This window comes from Triplophysa dalaica, chromosome 4 (genome assembly GCF_015846415.1).
Source record: "Triplophysa dalaica isolate WHDGS20190420 chromosome 4, ASM1584641v1, whole genome shotgun sequence".
NCBI classification, from domain to species: domain Eukaryota; kingdom Metazoa; phylum Chordata; class Actinopteri; order Cypriniformes; family Nemacheilidae; genus Triplophysa; species Triplophysa dalaica.
Window position 1 is genome coordinate 7,419,169 of NC_079545.1, and position 20,276 is coordinate 7,439,444.

The 20,276-nt window shown below is 36.8% G+C and overlaps 2 protein-coding genes across 3 annotated transcripts in view; one reads left to right on the plus strand and one right to left on the minus strand.

Annotated features, from left to right (window-relative positions):
• Window positions 1-8,952, plus strand: part of LOC130419019 (serine/threonine-protein kinase PAK 3) — a 29,704-nt gene extending 20,752 nt beyond the window's left edge. The window contains exons 7-16 of one of the 2 annotated variants that reach the window (XM_056745358.1): window positions 345-491; window positions 749-923; window positions 1,577-1,640; window positions 2,764-2,812; window positions 4,007-4,119; window positions 4,751-4,868; window positions 4,963-5,062; window positions 5,243-5,439; window positions 5,595-5,732; window positions 5,815-8,952. In XM_056745358.1, coding sequence (XP_056601336.1) covers window positions 345-491; window positions 749-923; window positions 1,577-1,640; window positions 2,764-2,812; window positions 4,007-4,119; window positions 4,751-4,868; window positions 4,963-5,062; window positions 5,243-5,439; window positions 5,595-5,732; window positions 5,815-5,904 — 1,191 coding nt within the window. In that variant the 3' untranslated portion in view covers window positions 5,905-8,952. The remainder of the gene's footprint in view (window positions 1-344; window positions 492-748; window positions 924-1,576; window positions 1,641-2,763; window positions 2,813-4,006; window positions 4,120-4,750; window positions 4,869-4,962; window positions 5,063-5,242; window positions 5,440-5,594; window positions 5,733-5,814) is intronic. The other variant, XM_056745359.1, reaches the window with a different exon arrangement.
• A 3,274-nt stretch (window positions 8,953-12,226) lies between these two features.
• Window positions 12,227-20,179, minus strand: zfpl1 (zinc finger protein-like 1). Its single transcript, XM_056745361.1, has 8 exons — window positions 20,042-20,179; window positions 19,583-19,699; window positions 19,364-19,475; window positions 19,066-19,259; window positions 17,355-17,430; window positions 15,229-15,399; window positions 14,368-14,491; window positions 12,227-14,255 (listed from the first exon to the last, which is right to left on the minus strand). The coding sequence occupies exons 2-8, from the start codon at window positions 19,682-19,684 to the stop codon at window positions 14,069-14,071; spliced, it is 966 nt and encodes a 321-aa protein (XP_056601339.1). The 5' UTR covers window positions 19,685-19,699; window positions 20,042-20,179; the 3' UTR covers window positions 12,227-14,068.
• Between the last annotated feature and the right edge of the window lie 97 nt (window positions 20,180-20,276).

The following is a 20,276-nucleotide window of genomic DNA, read 5'->3' on the forward strand; positions in this document are numbered from 1 at the left end:
ACTGCCCTCTAGAGGTTTAAATGTTTGCAGCTGGAATAAAACAATACACGCACATGGCAACTTGAATTGTGTAAAATTTGGGTAAAAAAATAACAAAGAACATAAATCTCTCTTATGCCAAATTATATTGTACATATAATAATATAAAACAATGCTTGTTTTATACATTTTGCTGTCATACCAGAGGACACATGTTCGATTTATTCGTCATCTCCATGTAAACATTATAAAACATTTTTTGAATAAAAACAGACTGAACGGACATAATAAGTGGAAAACGTTGCCTTTTAGACATGTGTGATGTTGAAGAGCCCTCTTTGCATTCTTTGCATGTGTGTGTGCAGCAGAGTGCTAAGACAGCATCTGAACCTCCTATTGCACCACCGGTGTCTGAAGAGGAAGACGAGGAAGAGGAAGACGAGGAGGAAGATGATGAGGAAGAAGATGAGGTTCCACCTATCATTGCTCCACGACCAGAACACACCAAATCTGTTAGTATGATTTGATTTTGTAGATCGCTGAGGCACATTACATCATCATATCTTTTCCATTCTATATATTTATTTTCTGTTTTATTTGTTTACTTATTAAGTTTTTTTACAGTTGGGGGATTTCTGTTTTGTATGCTTGAAAGAGTCATGTTTTAACTTTAAATCTTTTGAAGTTATATGTTTTGCTTTGTTGTTCTTCTACAACAGACATGGTCAATGAATCTCTTACTATTTTCCTTATATCTATGTGCTTCTAGATCTTTACACGTTCTGTTATTGAGCCGGCTGCACCTCTTGCTCCTGTCAAAGAGGTAACAACCCCTCCAGAGTCCCAGGTCCAGCCAGAGAACACGTCCAGCACACTGTATCGTAACACTGACCGACAAAGGAAAAAATCCAAGATGACCGATGAAGAAATACTGGAAAAATTAAGTATGTGGACATGCATTTTGTATTTAGCTTTAGGATTTTATCAATTATACACAAGTACATTGTGTAGAAGGGATTACAATCCCCCAAATCAGCGGCCCCCAAATTCAGTCCTCGGGACCCCCTCCCAGAAAGTACTTTATCGTATTATCTTTATCGTGTATTGTACACTTAATACACTACAATATGTTAGATATGATAACAGCGTCTTAAGTATTTGTGTACATCAATTTTTTTTTTTTACACAAACAAAAATGGACAGGATTCCTGTACACATTCCTTTTCACCTTTTTTTTGCTTTGGTTTTCTTTTACTGTGAATGTAGCTCTGTTATTTTCTGAGTGTACTCTGTGAATCATCTCAGTCTTTTTTCCATTTGACTCCACACATGTGATGGAGATTAGAGACAGCACTAAGTACCAAAACAGAGATTACAGTTCTTACAAATGCCAGAGATTACTGTTCCTGCATTGCCAGTCATTCTCAGGAGTCACGACTGACATGTGCAGATCCATGTCTGTGTCATTCACAAGGATTAACAGTTATTTAGACTGTGAGCCAAAATCTAAGCATCTCTCATTATTCTGCGGTCACCTGTATGAATCTGTTCGCTCGTTCGTGCATATAGTATAACAGGGCTCTCTGTTTTCTTCTAGGAAGCATTGTTAGTGTTGGAGATCCCAAGAAGAAATATACACGTTTTGAGAAAATAGGGCAAGGGTATGTATATCCATGGTCTTCCTCTATGCACACACACACCTTGATGCACCTTACAAAGTCGAAAAGGAAACAAGAAAATAACATTTTGATTACATTTAGGCATTTAGCAGACGCTTTATTCCAAAGCGATTTACAAGAGGCGATAGCAATAATAGTAGGATAAAACAGATGGAGAGAAAGATTTGATAGGAGAAAAGGCGAGGACGAAAGAAAGAAATGTCAAAGAAGCGAATTACCATTGAAAAGTCAATAACCATCCACTCCCATTTTACCGCTTGGAAGTAAAATGATACTCGGGATTATAACAACGACTGCATTGTTCTTCCAGAAGAAAGTCATATTCACTTAGGATGCCTTGAACTTGAGTAAAACATGGGGAGATTTTGAATTTTGCCTGAAATATCACTTGAATTATTAGAATGTGAGGCAATAAGTCAATTATGATTAAAATGTATAATTGCAGAAATACATGAGAATCTTAATTTAAACTCAGCTCATCGGATGAGATAGGGAGAGACTCACAAGCGTCTGTCTGCTCCCGCTCTGTCTTTGAGCTCCCTGTCATGTGCCTGAGATTCACCGACCAATGATAAATTAACAATAATTCATATAACTATATTGAAATTCCACATAGGGTGATATGTATTCTGTATTTATCTAATATGTATTAAACATTTGAGTTGTGTCACGTACCACTAGGGGTCTCTTCAAGTACCACTAGTGGTACGCTTTCCACAGTTTGAAAGCCACTGGTCTAAAAGACCTCAGTTTGGTCATAACAATTTGACAAATGTGTAGTTACAGTATTGGACGAACATGGACGAAGGACAGATTTCTGCTTACTTGCTTCTGATGGTTACTGTATAAAGTAAAACTGTGTTAGAATCAGTCCAAGATTGTTTTCATTTAGCTATAACCTGATCCAGTTAAACCCTTGCTCTTGCTCTATTATTCATGCACCCTGATCTGTGGACTGGTGCCCTGACAAGATAAGAGACAAGTAGATAGCCCCCTATATATGTCATTTCTTATTGCTGAACTTTGACCTTATGCATTTGCATAATGTACATGTTCGAGGGATTTTAATCAAGTTTTTACCAGCTTCTCTGATGTGTATTTTCAGGGCATCTGGGACAGTATACACCGCTATAGACATTGCCACAGGACAAGAGGTAAGCATGTTTACATATGGGTTAATCATTTTTGTGTCCCTATTGTTTAATTCAATTTAAAAGGGTTAAAATTTCAAAATACATTGTAAAATCACTTGCATACATTCTCTTTTCTGAGGAGGAAGTCTGAAATCATTTTGAGAGAATTTTTGGATAATTGCAAAAAATTCATTGTGTTGAAACCGTAATAACTTGATTTGAAAATGTGAAAATCTCAATATAATAACTACGTAGTTTGACACAATCTTAGATTAGATCTATTTATTAGTAAATGAAAAAAAATGGAACAGCATTGTTCTGAATATTATAAATAATTTGGGGAGTCATGTGAGTCGAGATAAATGTGTTTGGTGCAACCACCATTTAAGGAGTCATTTTGTTCAAATTGTGCAAGAAGACGTGACAGGAGATGAAATCACACAGAAGTTTCTCTTTAAAGGAATAGTTTACCCCAAAATTAAAAAATTGTGATCATTTACTGCCCTTCCAGTTGCTCTAAATCTGTATAAATTTCTTTGTTCGAATGGACACAGAGAACGATATTTGAAAAATGCTTACCAAATGTATAATATTTATAAAATAACCAAACATTTCTTGGACCCCATTGACTACCAAAAAATATTAAAAACATAATTAACTGTTAAACACAAAAGAAGATATTTTGAAAAATGTAGGATTGCAAACCGTTCTGGGGCGCTTTTGATTACCATTGTCATTTTTCCTATGGTAGTCACTTGGGTCCAAGAACTGTTTGCATTTGTCCAAATATTAATATTATATATTGTAACAACTAGAGATTGAGTAATTATTGATAGAATTGTTCTTTAAAATTAAAAAACTATCCCTTTAATAAGTGAGATAATTTGACATGTTTCATTCTTAGGTATCAGGTATATGTCAAATGCTATGACCCCAGGAATACATTAATAATTCACCATTTTAAAAAAATTACTATTAACTTAAAAAAATAATTGAAATATTCCCATCAAGGTTGTATGTGCATACATAGATGTCCATTCATGCCTATCAAATTTTTATTTATTGATTAAGATGTCAAATGGTTCAACCGTACACAAAAATAAAGTGTTGGTATGCATGCATTACAATCAATGGTTTGTGCACTGCAGATTAAATACATTTGGGGAGAACTGATCATGCATTTTGTTGACCAACCATCCTCCTTTCTGTGTTCAGGTGGCCATCAAACAGATGAACCTGCAGCAGCAGCCAAAGAAAGAACTCATTATTAATGAGATTCTTGTGATGAGGGAAAACAAAAACCCCAACATAGTGAACTACCTGGACAGGTACAACCTTCAGCTGAAGTGTGAAATTTCTTCCCCTTATGTTGAATATATATAATATGGTTCAATTTGATATACTATATTTGTTTAGAACATTTAATAGTTAAAACGCTTTAAAGCTGTGCAATAGATAAACATCCGTAAATTAAAATTGAAAAGCCATTCAAATATTCAAATCATTAAAACTACCAATAAAATAAAGCAAACCAAGGCTCATTGCAAACGGTATACCGCAGAGATGACAAATTTTTCTATGCAAACCCCAGAAGCAAGATAGCATTATAAGACTGTGGGTCTTTTTAATGGGTTTTTGGAAAATCGCCTGAAAAAAGGTCTGTGGCTAACAAAACCTCAAAATATTTTCATGTTTTAATCTATGTCATTTTTTTAAGCTTTATTGTGTCTTTAAAATGACGGGCGCTGACAAGTTGCTAAAAGCGACAACCAAGTTCAGCCTATAAAAATATGCCATCTCTGAGCCACTCCATACGTACCTTTGTACCTTGAGCTACGTATTTCAGGTTATGCAGAAATGTAGGCAGTGGTATGTATTTCCAGTGAGCTTGGGTTGCAATATCAGAGCACTAAATAAGAACCGACATATGTGAAATCATCTTCATATTTTTATTTAAAGTTATCTGGTAGGAGATGAGCTGTGGGTGGTGATGGAATACTTGGCTGGTGGTTCACTTACTGATGTGGTAACTGAGACCTGCATGGACGAAGGACAGATTGCCGCAGTGTGCAGAGAGGTACATACAAGCAGACGTGCACAAATTGCGTGACGTAAATACACACACAATACACATGTTTACCTTACTCTTTTGTATATGTATTCTTTAATAGTGTCTACAGGCTCTAGACTTCCTTCATTCTAATCAAGTGATTCACAGAGATATTAAGAGTGACAACATCTTGCTGGGCATGGACGGATCAGTGAAACTAAGTGAGTTACAAAAGTGATTTATTTTATTAGTCTAATTTTTTTTTTTTAAGTTTATGTTATAAATATTTTGCGCATGCAGGCAACCACCACTCAAATGCCCAGCAATACTATCTATTGAACATAGTCCAACATCATAACCCTCTTTTCTATCACTCTTTCTATCGCTCTTTCTGTCTATAGCGGATTTTGGGTTCTGTGCTCAGATCACTCCAGAGCAAAACAAACGTAGCACCATGGTAGGCACACCCTATTGGATGGCTCCGGAGGTCGTGACCCGGAAAGCCTACGGTCCCAAAGTGGACATTTGGTCCTTGGGCATCATGGCCATTGAAATGGTAGAAGGAGAACCACCATACCTGAATGAGAACCCACTCAGGGTAGGAACCCTTAGAACTGCTTAAGATATCACATTTCTAAAACTGTAGTGAATTTATGCCTTTAAACGCCCAACATTGGCTTTTTAAATACATGTCCACTGTTAAGATTCTTTACGTGATAGTAACACTGCATTAAACATTTCGTTTTATGGTAGGCCCTGTATTTAATCGCAACTAACGGCACTCCAGAACTGCAAAATCCTGAGCGGCTATCATCAGTGTTCAGAGACTTTCTTAACCGCTGTCTTGAGATGGATGTGGATCGAAGAGGGTCGGCTAAAGAATTGCTACAGGTAACAAACATCTGGGTAATTTTAAAAGTGTGAAAGATTATAGAGATTATAAGTGGCTATTAAACATCGTTTCTCTTTCCAGCACTCGTTCCTGAAGCTTGCCAAGCCTCTCTCCAGCTTGAGTCCACTGATTGTAGCCGCTAAAGAAGCCATCAAGAACAGCAGCCGTTAGGATGTTCCATCAACACCACCTAGGACGTTCCAACACATGCAAACATACGCAATCACAAAGACACACGCACACACGCTGCTTAAGGCGCCAGAGCTGATGTGTGTATATGTGTGATGGCACAAAAACACAATATCTGAATTTGGACACGAACAGAAGCACATGCTTACACATGCACCTGCCCTTCTAAGGGGAGCTCTTCAAGGTCTCTGGCATGGAGTTGTCCCTGCTGCCTGGACCCTCAGATGTTTGGAACTGTCGCATCAGCATGCAACCACACCTCAGTGCACCTGGAGAGGAGACCGACAAATTGGAAACCACACCTTTGGTCCTTCTCTCTGGAATAAAAGATGTGGATTACAGTAGACCTCTAAAATCAACCAACCTATTCTCTTATTTAACTATTCTGAACTGACTTGGATTACGAATGACCATCTTCGGGTTTAGCAGGGTTTCCCTGTAATAAATGTCCAAAGATGGGCACCTGCAAATCTCTGGATCTCCTTAAAACATCCGCATGACTGTCTACTGCAGCTGTTCACAGCAAACTTTTCCTTCATACACTGTGTGTGAGTGCAAATCAGAGAGAGAAAGATGGAGAGCAAAATCACTGCAAGTGTAAATCTCGCGAAAACATGGTCACGTTTCACCCCAACACCAAAAGATATTTATTTATTTATTTATTCTTTCTTTTAGGCCCATTAACGTTTGCAATAGGCAACATATATATTTTTTCTTTTGGGGGGCGTAAATGTGACATTCGGTAGATTCTGTGAGTTTCATACACATAGAAATGGATTTTCAGTTTGTTACTGTTTTAACACAGATGTAATAATTTGAAGGATGACATATTTGCTCAAATCCACCCTTTCTCTCTTTCTCTCTCTCTATCACAATGGGTTGACAGACTGTTTTCTTGTGCAATGCCTTTGCCATAGGACACAGCATCTATGTTATACTATGCATTTTAAGACCCAATGCAAAATGCCGAAACCAACCCATGAAGAGCCAAAAGTAGAGTTGGCTTTTGTGTTATCTCTAGGGCATTATAGAGTAGGAAATCCTTGCTGGTTTTTCATCATTTGTTAACCACACATTGTGCGAATCTTTACAATCATTCAGAGACCAGTGACTGGTTGACAATTTTTGCATGGTAAAAAACTGTTCACATAGGTTACAGCTTTGTTGTTGGTCTCGTCACTGCATCTGTATTTTCTCATTTTAAAGGCCCTCTAGTTGGGTACTAAAATATGGCAGAAAACATTTCTAATGCAACACGGCACATTTGCTGTGTACTTAAGAGGGCATTGTTAAAAAAACTGGTTTCTGTGATTCGTTTTCTCTAAAGTCAGCTACATGCCCGAGAACGAAACAACTCTTGCTGAGAGATAGTTGAACTTGTTGTCACACATTTATCAGCACAGTACGTAAAATGGGGAATGAACTAGCAATGCAATGGCCAACCATTGTATTCAACTTTGTATTACGCTCTTATTAGACGTTATTTTTTTATTGCAACCATTTGTCCTGTGTGAATTGCCCTTAAGAGAACGGTCTGTAAATCCAACCCTACCATTTGAGCACCTCATGGGGTGCAACACACATTGATGGGGTGCTATTTCTAATGCCTTTTAAACATTGTTCACAATTTAAAAATGTTTGATTTTTGCTGAGGTCATCCTTAAAATCTCTCATGGTTTACGAATAGGGATTCATACAATACAGGAGTCTTTGTGTATGCCCTCATAGAGGATGTAGGTGTCTGATAGATTACCGTATGTCAACTTTGTATATTTCTTTATAAATGAGTGTTTGGTGTGGAAGTTGTGCTATGTTTGTGCGTAGTTACGATAACCTTGGCCTGCTTTTAGTCTGTTTTTCAAATCACTGTGAAAATTCAGGATATTACATTAGACTGCACCAACATAAACAGACATGTACACAAGTAGATGTAGAACAGTAGTTTAGCAGACAACCGTAGGCATCTAAAGGCATGGACAGCAATATCTAAATAGAGCTACTGCCGGCGTGTATACCACAATGGATTTCACAACCCAACCTACGGCTAGTATCAAAGCAGGCAAATGGGAGTGTTGTTTTATAGGCGAAACCAGTTTCATGCATGACATAACTGAATTACTTTCCTCCAGCTCTGGTTACCTTTGATAAGTTAGCATTACAAACATTTGAAGATGATATTTAATGTACATTGTTATGTTTTTTGTTCTTTTTTAATGAAAACCTTACAACAGTAATATTCAGGCTGCTCTTTGATATATATTTGTAAATATTGTGCACCCTTGTCCCAAGTAATACAACAAATCAGAAGTATGATGGAGATGGTGATGCATATCTCACAGATCTCATGACTGTAACAGAGACATCACCATTGCCAGGCTAATGCACCCATTACTGAGCGACTACTGCAACCTACCCTGAAATACTGGAGCAGATGCAAGGAGGAACACATTCTTGTACACAATGCAAATTTATTTATAGCCCATGGACTTTCTCATCGAAAGACCCTTCGTATTCAGTCAGGTCTTGGACCCGAAGTGAACTATGAGCACATGTAAAACGTAACGGATGTGGAAAGCGCAATGACTCACTCCAGGATTCCTCTCGTCTCTTGTAAATTCCCTTTTCTTCTGAATGTGTGAAACCTGTACACGTGCTGTGATGAAATCCCTCTATTGGTGTCTAATTTGAGAATGGAACAAAGACTGTAAATGCTTACAAACGGTTTCTTTTTAAATTATTATTCTTATGACATTTGAAAACTGCTGATGTGGACCTGTGCACATCTTAGCCAGTCCTATCGTCGCTCTTTGAAAGAAAAACGAAAGGATTAGAAGAGTATGAAAAAATGTTCCAGAGAGGTGGAGAACTATTGTTTTGGATAAGATATTTTAAATTGTGGTTGAAGCAATAGACTTTTTGAATTCTAAGTTGTGCATGGCTGTGTCTTGAGTGTAAAATCAAAGAAAAAGCTACAGTTTGGGAACTGGACTGAAATATAAAAAATATAATAAAAACAAAGAAAAAACAGGACACGATGCTGTTTGTTTAGATCCAATGGTCAAAATCACATTACTGTCTGCAATGCCAGTTCATTGCATTTGCACACCACTTATTGTTGACTAACACATATTCTTAATTTTAAAATGTTTATTGTTCTCTCAGTTCCATTTGTAATGTTAGCAAGATTTTTAGATGACAAACAAAACAATTTAAAAGTACTAGACTTTTTTACCCTGGATGTTACCCTTCCTTACATGAAAATAAGTATGTTTCAATTTCATTTTTATAAGTACTTAAAAAAAATGCAAGTATAGAATAGAAGCATATTAATATTAATGTACTAGTAGTATTAATTTGGGACTAATTGACCCACTTTTAGTTTATAAAGGTATACATTAAGTGTAAAACACCCTCAGGTGTGTTTTAAATTTGGATCAACAAGCAGTCAAACAATAAGCGTGTCAACAGGGCGGACAAACATAGGTAATCCGACAAACGTAGTGAAAGAGACAGGCAAGGGTCAGGGCAGAAGGCGTACATTCACAGAGTAACATCCAGGAAAACAAGGTACAAGGCAAGCAGAAAACAATCAACAGGCAAAAATAAATACAGTTCAGAAATGCATTCAGGGCAAACAATGGACCATTTTCACGTTTGTCAGCAGCCATTTTAGTTGGGTAACCTTCTATAGCGGTGAATGGAAGACTACCACAAATAAACCTTTTGCACTCTTATTTACTAAAATCTCAAAAGAAAATCTCAATGACAGTATTTTCACTACTTTCAACAAAATAAAAAAAGAGAGAGTCTGATAGCAGCACTCAAAAGAGAGAATCATGTCAAATTTACTGTGACTTCCATAGACACTGTATAACTAGCGTTAACTTTTTTTTGTAATTTGATGCAAAGGTAATATAAGACTAATTAAAATATTAAAAATGTACATACATAAAATAAACTTTGCGAGATTTACCATGCTGACGACTGCTATCAAATATGGTGAAGGGCATAGTGGGAAACAGAGTTAAAAAAAAAACACTGATGTGCGAGACCTTTGGTGACCAAGGGAAGTTCATTACAGAGCCCCCCCTGAGCAGCTCCTGACACAAGGAAGTATATGACGTCGGGGTCTACCACCCATGTATATAATCCACCAATATACGTACAACAATACAAAAATGAATGTAAAAATCCTAAACGTGAAAATGTTTAGTTGTGCAAGATGGCACTGGTGAGCTTTTAGGATGGCAGCGTGGGCAGACATATTTCTGGCCATAAAACACATAAAACATTTTTTAGCTTTAAATTCATAAAAGAAGCCCTGCTGTAGCTATTCCAGGTTGACACACTACAGGAACTGTTGTTGAATATGAAAGTTACGCCCCTTGATCTCTCCACCATGTGGTCAGGTGGTTCATGGAGCGCTCGGTAGATCCAATCAAATCCATGCTTTCAACCTACTAAAATAGTATTTGCATACGTTTTGCTAAATATTATAACATTGTGGACAACAATTACTATGTTGACTACATTTATAGCAGCATTTAGTCTTGTAGTAATGTGAATATAAGATTGTGTTTAATTTTAACATATCATTTTGTTAAAATGTAAAAACATGCAGTTATTTGACCAAGTGTACAGCAATGCATTTGGAAGACACTGGCATGAATGGGCTTCAATGCAAAGTTTTACAGGTTTTGGTGTTTTCAAACGGCGGTGGCGTTTTTTGCACCTGCTTATCTTGCACAGTGCATATGAATGTTTTATTGTTTTAAAATGGTTTCTCTGTGTGGTTAAATATTTTGGTCTTTAATTCACAGACTGGGGTTAGATTATGCAAGGATTAGCCTTCGCTAAATTAGGAAATTGAGGTAGCTTTTATAAAAAATTACTGGTGTGCACTTTGAGACAAAATGGATGTTTCAGGAGAAGTGGCAAGAAGAGTATTTCTGTCAGGAGGATCATTATTGTCAAAAAATGATTGACAGTTAGCGTACAGATTAGATTGGTGGTACGGTTATTTTCTGGACAAATATTTCCTGCCCATCCATGCAGCCGACATGAATAAAAGCACAGCGATAACAGACAGATGTCATTGGTTCTTAATGACATTTTAAGTGTAACACAAAATGGAGAATGTTGAGATCGTGACCTGCCAGAACTAAAGCTATAAGCTTGACAATTGGGATAAATACTTGCATTTTATCTAAAAAGGGTCATTGTTCAGCTGTTTGTGTGTTATAGTGATCACTGAAAGTATGCGGCCATTCAAAACCTGACACTTCCTCCATGTAGTCGAAGAACCTATATATACTGTAACTCCCAATTTGCCACTGAATTCATTTTATTTAAATACTACCTCTAAAAATCAGGATTATGTCCCATCCTAAAATGCAGTATTAAAAATGACCTGCTCTTGGCTGCATTTCTCTTTAGCATTTTTGGATCTTTTCAAGTTTATCTATTAGATTAGGATGATAATGTCAAAAGCAGCACCATGTCAGCATCTCAAGTCATGCATTGGCACAGTTGACTTATTATCATATATCCAACCATTTTCACCTTATGTAAATTAAAAAAATGTTTGTGAAGGGGAGCTTTCTGAACAACTGAAGCTTTCAACAAAATTCCACAATAATAAAAAGGCTCATTACTCAAAGCTTTTTGAATCAGAGATCGATGAACTTTGCTGGTGAAAGTATGGGAAAGACTTTTGTTGCTAAATCTTTCACAATGAACCAACACATTAATTTGAGAATCAATAATTAATGAATGCATGGGTAGATTAGCAAATTAATAAATCCGTATGTTAATGACAACATTCTGTTTCGCATACTCCTAACTCAAAACAATAAACATAACATCTTGTATTGTGGATGTGGACATTTTTCCTGTTTGTAAACCAGTCAAACTCATGAATAGAGGAAGTAAATAAATGCAGGTGCATGCACAACAACACATGGACTTTTCTTACAAGTATAGTAAATCTGTAGCTGTAATAACGACCAAAGAGGACGGGGCCTGTGTTGCAAATTTTTTTTTTTGCATTATTTTTATATTATATATAAAGAGCTTGGTTCCAATATGAGATAACTCCATTTAAAAAAAAAATGTATTGGTCATTCAAATTAATATCAACCAAACTGCAGTTGGTTTGCTGTGATTTAAGCCATAATAATAATCAAAATCACAATGAAAACATGATTTAGAATTTTTTAATTAATTAAATTGATTTTAATTAATTTAGTTATCTCATTTTGGAACCAAACTATTCATAGGTTAGTATTATGAGATGATCCGAAGCTTCACTCAAAATCGCTTTATTTTTTTTACACAAGCATTGGAGCTTTGGTATCACAGCTAACATCAGAAAAAATGACACAGTAGGACCAAAAGGAAGCATGATTTAGGATTAGATTCGTTTATGTAAAGAAATAAAATGACACTTCAAATTATGTTTCAGAGAGCGGTTCTATAATTGACATTTTATTTAATACAATGTGCAGTTATAATCACATTATATTTAAATATATTAATCAGGTCCACAGATTTTTACTGTCACCACATGGCCATACCTAAAGATACCCTCCAGTAAAACATGTTGAAATGGTTGCATCATATTGCTAATGTCCATAACACAGAATCTATGTGTTCCTATTTCTCCCTGTTATGGAGATGCCTGTGAAGGAACATTCCCCTGGCATGATCTTCACATGGCATATTACCTCCTCCATATGCCCATGGCAGATTTTCTCCTACTATTCACCCACTGACATATCGCTCCCTGTCTTCACTTGTTGTTGCCAGCTCAGTAAATTCTATTGGATAACAACCCTATTACCCCTGGAAAGAATTGTTATTGTGAAACCAAAACATGTAGGAATTAGATATATGTTATTGTGTATATTACAAAGAAGTGACAAAGTTAAAAGTGTTTAACAACTGGAGATAATTTTAGTAATGTAGAACGCAAATGGATCGCAGTAAAGTTAGTTGATCACTTTCTCTGAAACAGATTAAAACCATGTAGGAAAAATCTTATATGAGCACTCTTTAGTTAGGAAAGGCAGGTTTGGATATTTTAGAATGTCATTTAAATAAACAAATCCATCAATATAATATATTCTTCGGTGTCATCTGTCAAGAAATCCGACAAAAACTGTATTTTATAATTAATGAACGATGCCATCAGAAAAAAGGTCTTTAGTATTTTTTGCATCGTGACGTTTTCATGTTAAACAAGCATAAGCTAGCATAATTTTCAATAGCCTGTGTAAATATGATGAGGTCATTTTTTTTAAACTGTACACTACTGGTATTTCAGTTTACATCAAAGTATTATTTGTTGCACTGCCCAAAAAATATGCATATTTTAATTCTAGACATTTATTTTTGACCAAAACGTTAAATAACGTTTGACAGTAATAATACAATAATTATTGAACGTCACAGTGCAAAAAATATATATTTTCAGTATGACCTATATATGGAACCTGTGTAAAAGGGCCAAAGCATTAGGCATACGTCAACATTTTTCTAGTAGTCAGATTTACAATTTTTTAAGAGAGTAACCAAATCTTAATGCTTCAGTAAGTTTTACAATCTGAACATAGTCAGTTGCCCACAAATATAAATATGCAGAGTACTTTTTACAAGTAGTGGGGATTTAGTAACTGAATCAGCAATCATACTATAAACTCAAGCAACCAAATAACCAAAGCCTCACATGGAATAACACTGCCTATACTGATTCACTCGGAGTTATCCCAAAGAAACCATATGCATATTATTATAAATAATTTAAGGACAGATTGCAGAAACAGCCACACACACCCACTTCAAATTCTTTTTCCCAGTTTCAAAAAGGGGACACAAATTTAAAAGGAACGATGCCCGAACTGAACGAAGCACACTGCAAGTCTTATAAAGCCTGTATCATCCCACATGGTCAATTTGTTGTGCAACGGCATTTGCTCCAGCTTTCTGACCATCTCTAAAAGTCACATTATTCCACAGAGGCATCTTCCTGCTGGTCCCAGCATCCTGAGGTGCGTTCATTCTCCAGCACTTTCAGGTCATTTTTTCAACAGTGCCAAAATACAGGCTGAGTCAATTACAAATTGAGTCCAAGCAGAGAGGTGTTCCATCACATGTTGCCTACCCGGATGTTGGGATTTAACATGGGATTCAGGTTTGGGTCAGACTCAGCAGAGGCCCGGCCCAATTTTGCCATGATGATGATGAGGGTAAAGAATCCAATCACTCCAACTAACAACAGCATGAAGATTCGCTGTTTCAGCGTAAGTGCCTTTCTCTTAGGGCCTGTACGATTTCTATAAGAACAAAGGCGTATCAGTAAACATGCCTAACAAAAATTTTACTATTAACCAGTACAATGGTATATAATGATCTGTTCAACTCAAACAGGCAACAGGGATTACTCACTTTAGGACCTGTGCAAACCAGCTAAGGGCAGGTCGTCTGCGGTACTTATCATCATCAAAGTCAATCTGCATCACTGAAGCGTGGCCTGAGTCGCGTGTGTCATATACCTTCCTTGGGGATGTAGCTAAGATGACAAATAGCAAGAAATCAATGATTAGAGAGTTCAAAGAAAGGAATTCGGTTGAATTCTTGATTACATTGAGTCACAAAGTAAACTAGCACTTTGTTAGCATTAACTCAAAGTAAACCAAATCACATTCAAGGCTGAGGCTAACACATTCTGTTACATAAGAAAAATGAGATAAATACTACTTCTTCTATAATTGCATCATGTAAACTACGCAGAGCATGCCAATTTTCTGTATGCAACGGGATGACGTACATAAGACAAAATGTACAGTGCGGAACCAGAACACACCAAGGGTGACTTTTAATTTCCAGTTAAAAGTGAACCAGAAGTCTTCTGAAAATTTTAACATTTTGTTATTGGTCCATATTTGATTGTACTGCCAAAGTTAAAACCTTTTTACAAAAATGTCACACAGGTTTATTTGGCATCTTATGTGCATCTAAAAAGTGTCGCAGTGTCTCAGCCAATAGTATACTACATTGTTGTGTGTCTGAATATTGATGCCCAACTACATACTGCAGTTTTGCATGCTATTTCGAAACTATACAGTATACACTAGTACACAAAGAGGCAACAAACTAATAATTCTTTCTAAACACAGCCAATGTATATGTGAATTTAAACCACTATCATCCTATAGTTATCCTGAATTTATTAAATAGCATGATATTAAGAACTTTGATTATTTCAATAATTACATAACAAAATGATATGTCAGTGTTAGTGTATACCTGTGTTAATGGAGATTGTGTCAGTAGTGGATGTGGTACTCATATTAATGACAGAGTGGCTCTGTGCACACAGTTCTCCATTATTGTGAATGTTGTGGATGAGCTCTTTATCCTGATGGGGTGGTAGACTGGTGGAGGAGGGGTCTGAGATTGCCATATCCACTGCAGGGGCTGAAGCATAGACAGAAATATTTAAATATTTATTACATACAAAGTATCTGCAAGTTAAGAGTGCACCTATCAATGTTTTGTTTTATGATTTACTGACACTTATTGCCATGGTCAATTTTTGGGTTATTGATGACACACGACATATACTTTTCAAACGTATTTATTACCCACGTTTCATTTATACTAATAATTTGCTTACTATTATTTGCCAATCAGATGTATTAAATGGGGGGAAAGTAATAAACCCACTTCGGCCTGGCTCCACAATGGATGAATGGATGCGCTGTGTTTAGCTCCTCATATACATGTAAGCCGTCTTTCTTGCATAGGAACCATATGAAGTTCATACATACAGCTGTCAAGGTTAACAGAGGAGTTCCAATGCCGGTATCTAAGTGTCTTCTTGACCCCGTACGAACCAAACTACAAAGCTATTAGCAAGACACTAGTTATGTCTCTTTCATGATGCATTGCGCAGGTTGCGCAAACCGGTCGCGATTGACATCAAAGTGACATCAAAAAGCTCTGCTCTCCCGACACTTTGATGTCATACAGCGACCGCTTTCTAATGTCAGACATTCGCCGATCAGTCTGCAACATTTCAAGAAGTCGAACATATCTAATGCAAAGTCAGAAGATACATAACCTATGCAGTATTTTGTGAGTATCAGTACTATAGGAACGTGGAATTTTTTAATCGTTGTATGTTATTTATAATAAAGTTTAATTGAATGGATGCACAATGTAAACGTTTAGCATAAGTTGTTTATAAGTAATGGAATAATTTTTTGGAGTCCCAGATGTATGCATGCACTTAATGTGTTTCACTGTTTTTGCGTTGTCTGTGGACATGTTATCTTATCATAGTAAAAGAACAATTGATTCCCTAAGGAACCATAATTGAGACTGATTTATGGTCTGTGGACATAAATCAAGTTATTAGTATTTAAGTCATTGAAAGATGTTATATATATATATAAAATGATAGTTTTGCAATGGCTCTTTTAATAAAATGAATTAACCAAATCTGGAAAAACGGCTCTTTGGGTAAAAAATATGTATATAGTTAGCCCCCCACGGCCCACCTCTTCCAACATGGTAAGCTTTGTTACTACAGTATAAGCAATGTTGATTAAAACATGGTACAATACTTGTACCATTACCAATTTCTTTAATTGTATTCCTATTCATTAAAAATAAATATTTTTATTTATAAAGTACTTTAAGGTCACAGGGGTTCAGCTAATAAAAACTATTGAGAACACATGCCACTGACATGGGTACAGACTACATCTTATTTTGAGTACATGTTTTTAAGGTATTTTACACTGCCCGTCCAAAAAAGTCACCACCTGGATTTAACAAAGCAAATAGGTAAGAGCCTCACATTGGATTGGAGGTCTAGGTTCGCAACATTATGTGACCAATGAATGAGGTCACCTGACTACCTGAATTTACTGAATGACCAGGTTATTCCATTAATGAATTTTTTTCTTCCCTTATTGCACAGGCATGTTCCAAGATGCCAGGATTCATTGGGCTCAGTGAAAAGAGTGGTTCAGGAGCATGATACATCATTTTCACACATGGATTGGCCACCACAGAGTCCACACCTTAACCCTATTGAGAATCTAGTGATGTGCTTGAGAAGACTTTGCGCAGCGGTCAGACTCCCCCATCATCAGTACAAGATCTTGGATTGGATTGCAACTCTGGACATAGGTAAGTTCAGGACATTGAAGAAGCTTATCGATACGATGCCACAGCGAATGCATGGCGTAGTCAAAGCTAAAGGTGGTCCAGCGAAATATTAGAGTTTGTGACTTTTTTTTGGACGGGCAGTGTACATACAATGCTGTAGACATTCGTTTTACCTAGTTTTTAGTTTACAGTGCAAACGATGTTTGATATTATTAAAAATAATCACTGATATTGTAGAATATTAACAGGCTTACTCTCAAAAGATGACCATTCAGAATAACGTGAAACATCATCTATTGTGGGCTCTTCTCGTTCTGGAGGATCCTCAATCTAGAAAGAAATAATGAATATCACAAACTCTTGTTAAAATCTGTGACAACATCCATCTTACAAAAATGGGAATGATTTACAGGCAGCCGGTTGTTATCGCAAGAATAAACCCAGACATTGTGATTAGGATAACCACCAAAGGGATTTATTTTGCGATAACAGCCAGCCGTCTGTGCATTATACCACTTATTACCTCCTAAGTATGTTATTGAAAATAAAATATTGATTTGATATACTTTATTACCATATTTCTTACAAATGCAGAGCTTCTGCAAGAAAAAACTGTTTAATTTCTTTTTAAGGCAAGACACAATGTTCAAATGCCAGGAACAGGCAACTAGGTATAATCATTTGAAATATCATGTCATGTAGGTTATTAAAACATATTTATATTATTTTTTGTGTAAACTGAGCATGTCAAAAATATTCACTGAATCTGGGTTACCATGTTAATAGTAAAGAGCGGTTGTTATCTGGGAATATAATATCTTGGAATGTCACGATTGGCCAATCATAATCAAGTCATGAAAGCTCATCCTTTAAAAAACTTTGTGAAAAAATGCATATAGCGTCCCTCCCGACTAGTGCCAGAAGAGATATGGTTGAAGCCCACATCAACCAACCACTGAGTTCAAAACACATCTTTAAATCATGGGTAAGCAAGTTTTAAAATTCATTAATATTATCAAGTTCTAGATATCTGTACCATCAAAGGTTCCACCCTCACCAAGATGCCCCTGATGGCAGAGTACAAGATCCAGGGGCAAGGTTGGATCCAGATCCAACTCCTCCCACTTTATATACTTGACTGCAATTTGGAGAGTTAAGCTACATCCAAGGGGCAATCTTCCGATCTCTCTCGTGTAGCCAACACGGAAGTGCCTTAAACTGCAATTCACCAACTGGCCGCTAGAGACTGGCTTTCAAAAGAGAGCCGAATCTCTTTGAATCCCATGTTAAAATGGGCAACTTTACAGCCGAAAAAACATGTTTACAGACTTATACAAAAAATATTTTGGACTATATAGGCATTTTTACACTTCATGACAACTGTGAGGAGGGGGATTTTTGCATCCGTTTAACTTATATTAAGCCTTGAAATTGTGCAAATTCTGCGCGTGGCCTTGATTGACAGGTGGTTTCAGCAACCAGGCGCCTCAGCTCCTGCTAAGATGGTGACAGCCGGCTCCGCCCACTTAAAGCTTCAAAACAGCTCCTCAGAAACCTACGGGTGATGTCACAGACACTACGTCCATGTTTTATACGGTCTATGGTTACAACCCGTGGGGGCCAACGTTTGCTCTTATCATTTTAATCATAATTAAGTGTACGCCTGTAAGTAATGATCACAGTTATGTTAAACCTTCCCTAAACCTAAATGTAATAAAACATTATAAAAAGTACCCTATATCTAATAAAACATGTTGTTAAAAAAACATTAGTAAATAAAGTTTGTCTTCTTCAGCAAGTTCTTTTTTCCGCCGAAAGAATAACTTTAGTCTCAATGCGGAAATGGTACAGCAACAACACGATGCAAAATGCTGCAGAAATCTGTCTACCAATCAAAAAGACTGGTTCAAGTGTCGACAAATCACAATGCAATAGAGATCTGCAGTGAGGAGCTACTGCCCTCACCATTGGAAGGCCCAGTCCTGCTCTTGCCCAGTTGACAGAGGACAGCTGTTCCCTTAAAGTGTCGGCTACAGGACTAGCCAGGTTCGGGGGTGGAAAAACAGGACCCTGGCATGTCGGGCACTGGTACCCAGCAGGCGCTGTGTAAAGGGGCTGGCGGGATGCCAGCTCATTTAGACATGACCAGTGAAACAAATCTAAAATGTTAAAGGAAATGAATTTGTGAGTAATATTTCAAACATATTTGTTTTTTCTTAACTCCTGAAGTTCACTGTAAGGCATAATTTCTGTAGCTCCTTACCATAACAAACCAGCCGTACAGTATCCTGAGAATCTAGGGGCTGACTGCACAGACTGCAGTTGGGATTGTAATCACTGTCCTGTAGCCACTGTAGGTATGACTGGACAATACACTGTACAAACACAAGTGACAAACACACACAAAAAAGATTTAGCCAATTGTCAATAAACACAAAACCTTGTGCCTATTAGTTAATAAATAAAAAATGTAGACACTTACCTTATTATGATTGGACACAAGGCAATGTTCACACACGTTGACTCTATGTTCAAAGCAGAACAGGTTCGTCACCTTCCTTTTGGGACACTTGCACAAACCCATCGTCCTGCTGTCAAACTAAACATTCATGCATTTTCACATAAGGAACTCATATATAAACTCATGTAGCCTAAATCTACTTGTAATAGTGTAAAACACATGCTAATCTTACAGTAACGTTACACCTGCTTTACACTGAACTTGCTAGCTGACCCCCTTTAACATCAACTCCCTATTCGGCTAACTGACTTAAACAACAGGCACATTTTTGAAGTCAAAGTAAACGTACAAATAAAGCAGACTTTTTAAACTGACAGTGACAGTCTACGCGGATTAACGTCAGCTGTTCAATAGATTTAAATGTACAAAACACACTTCCTGTATTCACTCAACACATTTGCGAACCAATACTGTATTTACCTGACACGAACGCTAGAAATACTGGATGACCACACAAAGATGTAAATGTGAACATCAAGTCAAAACGGATCTTTTTCTCTATATTTTGTTAGCGTTGCTTTGGAATTTACTATTTTTGCCACGTCCCTTCCGCTACCGTCGCATGGCAATGACATCACTCACTATACGCCACACCAGCAGCAATTCTAAATCAAAATAAATATATTATTTTAAATGTATTAAACGCATATATACA

Coding starts and splice junctions, on each gene's coding strand:
- zfpl1 (XM_056745361.1), bottom strand. CDS start 19,684: ATGGGTTTGTGCAAGTGTCCCAAAAGGAAGGTGACGAACCTGTTCTGC. Junction 19,260..19,363: donor TGTACGGCTGGTTTGTTATG/GTAAGGAGCTAC, acceptor TTAACATTTTAG/ATTTGTTTCACTGGTCATGT. Junction 15,400..17,354: donor TGAATGGTCATCTTTTGAGA/GTAAGCCTGTTA, acceptor TCTATGCTTCAG/CCCCTGCAGTGGATATGGCA.